The following is a 9,356-nucleotide window of genomic DNA, read 5'->3' on the forward strand; positions in this document are numbered from 1 at the left end:
ATTCATCTCCCAAATTTCCCTCAGATTTATATTCATCATGCATAAGAAATGTATACAACTGCAACCCACCCATCTGCAATTTCATATAAAACTACTTTTATAGACTAGAATAGAAATGATAGGATCGAAAATTTTACAGTCCGTAAAATCACTTAAGTCTTCAAGAATATCTTTGAGCTCCCAGTGCATTTACTAAACATATTAGACTTTAACGATAGCAACTAGTTCATCTTCCAGCAAATGTGCGACGTGTCCTACCTGTTCAAGGCGCAGTACTTTGCGGTGTTCTCAGCATTCTTCCCCCTCGAAAATGCGGTTCTGAGCCAGAGCTCGAGGAGCGGTAAAACTGTCACCCTGCACACCATCTTCTACTTCAACCTGTTCTCGGGGCTGAAAATTCCCATATTGATCAACACTGGATTCACAAAAGATTCACATGATCTGAAAACGCAGCCTTTATATAATAGAGGTTCTATCGAGATGGATTAAAAACTAAAAACTTTATTTTCCGCTTATCAAAGTCAAACTGACCTTGGAGATGTTATTAGTAGTAATTTGAAAGATGGAGTTGAATATTCTAAAACGATGGCTTATGTTAAAACAGAGTGTTTCAACCTAATCAAAACATATGATATGCATACTGCCTAATAATAACTTGAGGGTGCGTTTGAGTTGTATTTGTAGGGTACGTCAGTATTTTGTGAATTTTCGGTGACTAGCATGCTTGATTTTTTTAAATTTGATCCGAGCGAGCAATTAGAATAAACTAAACAAGTCTTAAAATTAACTACAAAAGCTTTAGATGATGAAATTTAGAAGTTTACACATGAAAGAGACGTCGCTAAAAAAATAATAGATACACAAAATTAAGAAGACAAGAGTAAAAAATAGAAAGATATTAAAAAATATGAAGACAGTATTAGAGCTATAGAGTAATAAATTGGGATATTGTAGTAGCGTACAGACTATTATGCAACATAAAAAACTTCGATTTAGTCCGATAATGTTGAATCGTATAACTCCAATAAGGAAGTCATGCTCTTAGTCGATGAGTGTCTGGCCTAACAAAAGGGCAAATATGCATTGTGCGCCAGCGCGCTAGTCAGAATAACCTACTAATTCGTTGACAAATTTACGAAGAAGGCAAAATATAGCATTGATGAAATACTTAAAAAAATAGATGATATATCAGTTTATTATCTCTCATAATTATTAGACTGGCTAGAGATTCGTCAAAATAAATTGCCAATAGATAAAGTTGAGAGTGATGAAGCACAGTAATACTTAGAATAGGCAAAGTAGAAAATAGAATACATCCTTGGTGACCCTATAGAGATTGACCGATATTTCCTTAGGTTAATACCGTCTGAAGTATTTAAAAATTGTAAAGCTTATAAACTTATTGATCTAATGGGCATTTCGTCACCAAATTTTATCAACCTTAGAGAGTCATTAATTGTAAAGAAGTCATTCTAGGAAATGATGTCAGATCTTACAAAATATACTACGTTGGAAGTATTTAGAGAGAAACTCTACTAGTTTCTCCTTATGCTGTACAACCCGCGTGGGATCGAGACTATATTCTGGCGAAACATTTCTTTTGTTATGAATTAAGGAGCTGATACTATCAGTTCATTTCATAAGTTAATCGAGGTTAAAGATAAACTAAACGAATATTTGGGCGAATAGTTTGGTACAGAAGAACCGTACATAAAATTCTTCAAGAATATATATGCTATTACTATAAAATTCCCTATATTGAATGTTTATTAGGAAATACCCTTTATCTCAGTAAAAGTAACTCACCTCCTGGCTGCAGGAACTGATCTAGCCCTTATAAACTTCCTCAGATAAAATTAGTTTCTTTATACTTCCGAAAATAGTAGAGGTAAAACTCCGTATACACAGTCGAATATCCTTGGCACCTCCTAGATGCACCCTTCTTGTCTGACCTAAAGCTACTACAGGGATATGCGAATTACCACTCAAACAAACAAATCTATGATAGAATAGGTAAACGATAAGGTAAAAGATATGAGCATCAAGGACTTCTACCTCACGATGATGCCAGAGCTAGCTGCAGAGCTGCAGTTCCTATGCCCCTTGGTGTGCCCATAGATAATTATTAATGAGAGTGCAACTAAGTACCTTTTCAATTCCACATACTAATTCTAGTTAATTATTAATTCAAAGTCTATTCTTTTGAATTAGATTTCTTCTCATATGTAAATTCACAATTCATTGTTCATAATGAGGAATAAGGATTTAGTTGGAGCTAATTAGTTAATAAATTAAGAAAGCAAAACGGAATTGTTAAAATTGTAGTCAATTGCAGAATTTAATTAACAATTACATCTCACTTCATCTTCATCGCTGAATCGAGATGTGGTGTTCGTATTACATTTCTTAGCAAGCTAGAGGTTTCTAGATACGCTTACCATGCTTAATGGAGAATCGGATTAAGCCTAACTTAGCCAGTTATGCACTACAGGACAAATCGAAGGCATGTTTAAATAGCAGCAGATATCAGAAATTTCATCCGCAATAATCCTTGTTATATCCTTGTGTAGATAGTACCCTACTCATATGAGTGGATTAACTAAGCTTTTTAAATAGATTATCAAGTATTCACAGTATCTGGAGATTTATGTGAATCCACTGTAGGTCTAATAGAATAATATCACCACGCTGAAAGAAATTTATACAGAGTTTTAGTCGCTTTTTAAAGGTGCATTTTTCATGTTTTTACAAAAATCTTTCGATAAATACTGGAACGTCGATACGCCAGATATAGATATGTACATTCGTGACGCTATTCAGAACGCCAGCGTTTGCTATGTAAAGCTAAAACAACTAGGTCTACTATAGAAGGATGAGAAACTTGCGATCGTAACTATTACTGATAAAACTTGCATTTCGAATCTATTTTTTGAGACATCTCCGCCGATGCCGGATTATCTAATTTCACTATTCGGGGTGGAGGATACAATAATAAATTCATTTTCTAACAAAAAAATGCTATCAATTAAGACCCATGACGTGGATGAAGAGAAAGTTTCAAGCATTAATCTGTTGATGGATTCAGGAAACCACACTGGGGAAGAAATGTTTAAAAAATAAAAAGATACCGGGATTGCAACATGTTTCCAGGTAACAAATAAATACCAGCAAAACTTCAAGTAGATTTGCCTGCACCACTAGGTGAGTCCATAATATGAAGCAAGAACGGAAAAAGTAGAAGCATACTAAGCACAGAAAGAGGTGAAGGTTTTAAGTGAAGTAAAAGCCAAAGTAGAATAGCTGAATAATGATGTAGCCCAAGCAAATGATAAAGTAGAATAGCTGAAGAACGAAGTAGTAAAAGCAGATGGTAAAGTAGAATAGCTGAAGAACGAAGTAGTAAAAGCAGATGGTAAAGTAGAATAGCTGAAGAACGAAGTAGACGAAGCTGAAGGAGAACTAACTACAGCTAAATTAAAAGTAAAGGAATTAAAGGTTGAAGTCAACCAAGCGGAAGCAGAATTAACTACAGCTAAATTAAAAGTAAAGGAATTAAAGGTTGAAGTCAACCAAGCGGAAGGAGAACTAGATACAGCCAAAACCAAAGTTAATTAAGCAGAAACAGAACTAACTACAGCCAAAACCAAAGTTAATTAAGCAGAAACAGAACTAACTACAGCCAAAACCAAAGTTAATTAAGCAGAAACAGAACTAACTACAGCCAAAGCAAAAGTCAACCAAGCGGAAGCAGAATTAACTACAGCTAAATTAAAAGTAAAGGAATTAAAGGTTGAAGTCAACCAAGCGGAAGCAGAACTAACTACAGCCAAAGCCAAAGCAAGCTAACCAAATATAGATGCTAAAAATATAGTTATTTAGTACGAAAAACGGTAAGAATACGCAATGTTAAATGCAGTGTAAGAGATTGAAAAAGCAGAAAAAGCATTACTATATGCATAATATGCATCAGTTTCTCCAAGAAAATAGTTTAATATTGAATAGGCAGAGATATAGTTATAATAAGCAAAAGATTGGTAATAAATACTAACAGAAAATACTAATAAAGATAATGATATTGAAAAAGCGGCCATAAAAGCGTAAGCTGAGTTTGAAATGTTATAAGCAAAGTATGATAATATTATTCATTCATAATAAATAAAGCATATGGCAGAAAAAGTAATAAATGTAAATTATTAAACTGAATTATTAACGTAGAATTAAACAGAAGCTATGAACATGACTGCGACTGCGAAATAACGGGTTGAAGACGCTTAAACAGATTTAACATCCAAATAAATTATATCAAAAGAACGCGAAGATTCTGTAAATGCCGCCAGGAATAAACTGAACAGATTAATAGAAATATTGAAGAAAAAAAAGGAACGGTAATCTACGACACAGGAAGAAACTACATTATTAATATAACAGGCTAGTAAAGAATTTGAATAGGTATAAGAAAACGCTAAGTAGCCAACAGCAGACACATTAGTTGCTACATAAAAACATTAAAGTGCAGTGGCAGATTAGAGTTTTGTTGATAAAATGCTAACATGTATAAAAGGTGAGTTACTATTAGGAGAGAAATCATAAAAGGATGTACAAATCTAAATAGGGAAACAATCACCTTAAGACTAAGTTGAAATTTAATAATATATGAATATATGGAACTAGGCGATAGGATTTTAAACACCAACTAACGAATCTGAAACAAATTACGAAGACGTAGGACTATCGGTACTAGACTAGTAACTTGTGTTTGATATGCTCGAATTATGTTAGCTATTTGATTAATTATCTTAAATTTAGTTGGCAAAAGAATCGAGTTGCTAATAGTAAATTCTAACCGCATCAAAATATGCGGCACTATCCGTAATACGACTAACAGAATAATATAACTAAGGCAATAACAGAAAAGTATTATAATAGCATGGCGGTGCAACTCCGAATTAGGTAAAAGTAATGTCAAAAGAGGAGAATAAGTAGTTACAAAACGTAATATCAGAATGGTGCACTAGCGTTCTAAAGAAAGGATAATAAGCATAAATCGAGATTAGTGATTTTATCACTTAGTGGAAAAATCTGTTCGGAGTGCCATAAATCATAGTTCATTTTGCGTTTAAAGTGTTATTAAGAAAGATAAAATAATTACTATAGTAATTAAAAGATTAACTACAATTGCAGTAAAATATTTAAGATAAGAACGCGAAATCATATTACGGAACAAAAAATACAATTGTAGCTAATTAATTATAATAACCAGAAGAAAAATAATAGTACTAGAAAAACAAATAGTTATTCAATGATAAATTTTTCTGTCTTGACATTTTCTACTTTGTGAACTGTAAACGCAACAGTACTTCTTCTATGTTTTGCATAGATTATCTAAGAAATATAGAAAATTAGACTGTTAAGAAGATTATCTAATAAAAAGATTTAAACCATTAGAAGAAAAAGACAGAAGAGCCTGCTAAATAATAAACGGAGGCTTAACCGTAAGTAGATCTTGAAATAAATCAATCCTATATATATTTCAAATTTAACTTACCTATAGAAGCAATTAAAGTTATATTCGTAGGAAAAACTATATAAGAAAAAAATAATTATTTTTATTTTAAAAAATAAAATGATTAAACTATAGAAAGCGTGTTACTTTAGGCAACGATTCCAATTAAATGTGGAAAATAGGTTACTAAAGTAGTTACTAAGTAATAGGGTAAAATATTTATAAGTATCATTTAATTTAAATATGAGTCATATTTTCGTTAATTTGGTAATTTCTACTCACTAGATAACTCCATAATTAAAGGTATTAATGGTATTGATACCATGTGGATTTCAAATAATTACTACTCAGGGACTATCAACGCTAGAAAGTTTACAAATGATTTTTTGTTCTAAATTCTAGAGAAAATAAATTAATGTTTACTTGATTCAGCTATAACCTATAAGATACTGGCCAATGAAATTACTATAAAATAAGTTATTGATAACAAAGATATTATTGGATTTTTGCTTAAAAATCATCTTTTCCCAGTCTCTATCGATGGAACTACTTTAATCGTTGATTGTCTAACTGAGGACTGTCAAACATTCTTGCCAATTTTATCAAAGTACGAAATTCTATGTAAGATTGCAATCCTAAAGTATAGAAACGCGCTTTCAGAGCGCTAAATCGGATTCCTGCAAAAGAAGGAAAACGAGGTGTTTGATGCAGCATGCAAGTTGATAGAATATAAAGATGGAATTTTGACATTTAAAGTAAAACATTTACGCGAAAGTTCTATTGTAGAAGGGTAGAAAGGATATTTTGAGGAGTATTGTTTTGAAGTTTTTTAAACATCCAAAGAGAACTTAATGGATACGTTAACACAGCTGAATGCGGTGATAGTGGCCATCGAGGAAGGCTACCTCCACGTGATAATTCTTAAGTGAAAGTGAGGGTCTATTTGTTATATTGCTTGAGGTCACTGCATGGGAAACTGGTGGGCTAAATAACTGCTTATTTATATTATCTGTTTCGTATATATTATATTGTAGAATTTTGAACGGCTTCCTTAAGCTGGAAATAAGGAATTCCTAAATAAGTAAATTTTTAAGAATAGGTCGAACCTCTGTAAAACATCTCAGTGTTCAGATAATTTTTAAGCATTCTGGCTACATGATATTTTATAGGAATTACTTTGCTTCAGCGCTTCAATTGCTAAATATTGGATGCTACATTTGATGTGTATTGTGATCGTTGTTTAGAATGATGAATGTCCTGGATCGAGTGTGCTAAACATTCTTCTGCACTGGTCTTTTTGCGTCTTAAGATGGCGCATATTTCCATTATGGCGTCAAAAAAGTTTGTTCATTTCCGTTTCAAGCGCATTTACCATCTTAACTCAAACTGCCGATCAAGTGATAAAAGACAGCCTGGGCCGGCAAGCCGGTCTGCAGTACAATGTAGATACCCAAAATAGGTAAATGTGCGGTTTATGTTATTTTGAAAAATGGAATTACTGTGCTGAAAGTCTAGCTTCATGTACTACTCCGGGAGTATTAACAGAGCGGTATGGTGGTTTTGAGCTGGACCAGTAGCGCATCTGCAAATTTAAAAAATTTAGGATAGTGGTGCTGAATTTAAGCTTAACATATATTGGTGCCTGCAATTTCAATTAGAAGGAGTAGTGATTTAATACGATAGTGTATTTTGCTGATTAAAGTGGTTGCAAATGCACCATACTGACATAGAGCTGATTTATGGTATATTAATGATGACACATTATATCTGCACTTTTCGCCATTAGCAGAGATCTTCGTTCCTGGGACTACTAAGACATCGAGTCCTTTTATATTTCTTGGTTGAGGCTGGCCATAACTTCTAGGTTTGGGTTAACAGTCAGTGTTATTATTATGTAACATGACTTTGACAGATCAAAATAGCTGGATATCCTTCGTAATACTTAAAACACAGTCATGTAAACTATTTGCCAATAGGTAGCTGTAGGTTAATAGAGCAGACAAATTATTTCTAGCAACAGTAACTTGTTTCCGTATGCTAGTATTGCGATAGCGTAAGGAGTTAATATAATGACTAAGTATGCTACGTATTATTAGAAGATTATAATTCCTATAATTCTCGCCTCCTGGAATGTACCTCGATTCTGGAGGTAAAACCGATATACAAGACACACCATGTGACGTTCCTGACCATATTCATATTTAGTGAATCTGAAACTATTATTTGGCGATCGGTCGATCAGTAATGATGTTATCAAAGGATGTAGGAAGTTTCACCCCGCCTAATTGCAGTTATGTTACTTACAAATTAAGTAAGAAATAATGCTACAGGCATACTATGATGATACTCAGGTAAGTCAAATTACCATAATAGTGGAAGAGAATCTGGTTAGGAGGCCTCGTGACGCAGAAGCATATTACAGCAATAAACTGGACAGCGCGAAATCCATAATTATTGTAGAAACGAATTCCAGCATACCATGCATAGTACACAACTTATGGGTTGAGCAGCGGGTAGCTGATGACTGTTGTGAGATGGCCTTTCTTCCTCCGAAGATACACGTGGCCTTTTAATAAAATTACAGACTACATCCGCTGACAGTGGTTAGGAATGCTGAATACCAACGCAGATAATGTAGTAGTGCAGTAGATGAAGATACACATGGCAAATGTAGATAGGCAGCAGGTAGTGTATATTGTAGTACTTCTGAGGAGTTATATGTTATTTAAAACTTTTAAACGACTTGCATTCATATACTTTTCAAGTTTTTGAACACAAACCGCCACGTAGGAGTTGTAGCATGTTTACTATACCAATTTATATTGTATGTTAGCGTAGAATAAGATCTAGCTCTTCAGTGTTGCGACTGCACAGCCTGCAAGCTTGCAAATTATCAGGATAGAGGATTGTGTAAAGAGGCGCATACACAGAGTCTCGACTGACATCTCAAAACTAGGAAATATATTATTTCGCTGTCGTATGGTAGTAGCGCGTGCCTATTGGTTGTCTGCTTTCCTCGAGAAGTCTCTAACCGTACAAGCTGCTGTGCCAAGAAATATTAGATCTATAAAGAAGCATATTGATCATAAATATCTATGAATATTAGCTACTACGAAAGAGGAAATAAATAAAATTTTGTCATGCAAGGAGCAGCTGGAAGTATGGACTCCAAGGGCCATGCCAATAAAGTTGGTTAGAGCGGAACTGACTGATAATACATTGTCGAGTACAAAGCTAATTGGGCGAATAATAAGAAATCATATCAACTATACAAGTACAATCACCTAGAATACCAAGCAACACGCAGTTTATCTTTGTATACAAGTACCAGTAAGTAGGCTGGACAGATAGAACTGTCAGCAGTAGCGAAGGAAGAAAAATATATAATCTCACATTTGGATCAGTTTGTAGTTAGAGGTGTATTGATCAGGCTTGGCAAGGCTATCAGTACACTTAGAACCAGGTTTTGCGTTTTTCATAGTCTTACGATAATTGCGAAATTCAAATTCAAATCGCGAATAACAAGAATAATACTTACATATGTCATATTATCTCGATAATAGTATGCAGGTTTTGAAATTTTTATAATTAAATTTAGGTACTCTAATATAATTATATTCAGATAAATATATAGCATCCTATTACATGAAATAGCTATACTTGGAGAAATTGCTATTGAAGGAACATACTTATTTGCATATAATAGTTATTGATAGAAATATTTAAAAAGATTATACCGAAACATCGTCACTAGTCTTTTTTAGCCTATTAAGTCATCGCATACATGAGGTAATAAACTATGCAAACTATAAAAATTATTGCTTATTTAACCTACGGGTAGATTATTACTGAC

General features: G+C 33.5%; 3 protein-coding genes across 3 annotated transcripts in view; 2 read left to right on the top strand and 1 right to left on the bottom strand. All coding sequences in view use genetic code 6, as the record gives it.

Moving 5' to 3' along the window:
• The window catches only part of SS50377_24561 (uncharacterized protein), a gene marked incomplete at both ends in the record, with an annotated part of 7,128 nt that extends 696 nt beyond the window's left edge, over positions 1 to 6,432 (top strand). The window contains one exon of the mRNA XM_067908402.1: positions 1 to 6,432. This exon is cut by the window's left edge and continues 696 nt beyond it. Within this exon, the coding sequence (XP_067765376.1) occupies positions 1 to 6,432 (6,432 nt within the window).
• A 588-nt stretch (positions 6,433 to 7,020) lies between these two features.
• On the bottom strand, positions 7,021 to 7,404 carry SS50377_24562 (uncharacterized protein; the record flags this gene model as incomplete). The annotated part of the gene is made up of 1 exon (XM_067908403.1): positions 7,021 to 7,404. One exon carries the CDS (start codon positions 7,402 to 7,404, stop codon positions 7,021 to 7,023), a length of 384 nt encoding a protein of 127 aa, XP_067765377.1.
• A 420-nt stretch (positions 7,405 to 7,824) lies between these two features.
• On the top strand, positions 7,825 to 8,445 carry SS50377_24563 (uncharacterized protein; the record flags this gene model as incomplete). The annotated part of the gene is made up of 1 exon (XM_067908404.1): positions 7,825 to 8,445. One exon carries the CDS (start codon positions 7,825 to 7,827, stop codon positions 8,443 to 8,445), a length of 621 nt encoding a protein of 206 aa, XP_067765378.1.
• Between the last annotated feature and the right edge of the window lie 911 nt (positions 8,446 to 9,356).

This window comes from Spironucleus salmonicida, chromosome 4, assembly GCF_000497125.1.
Source record: "Spironucleus salmonicida strain ATCC 50377 chromosome 4, whole genome shotgun sequence".
NCBI lineage: Eukaryota > Fornicata > Diplomonadida > Hexamitidae > Spironucleus > Spironucleus salmonicida.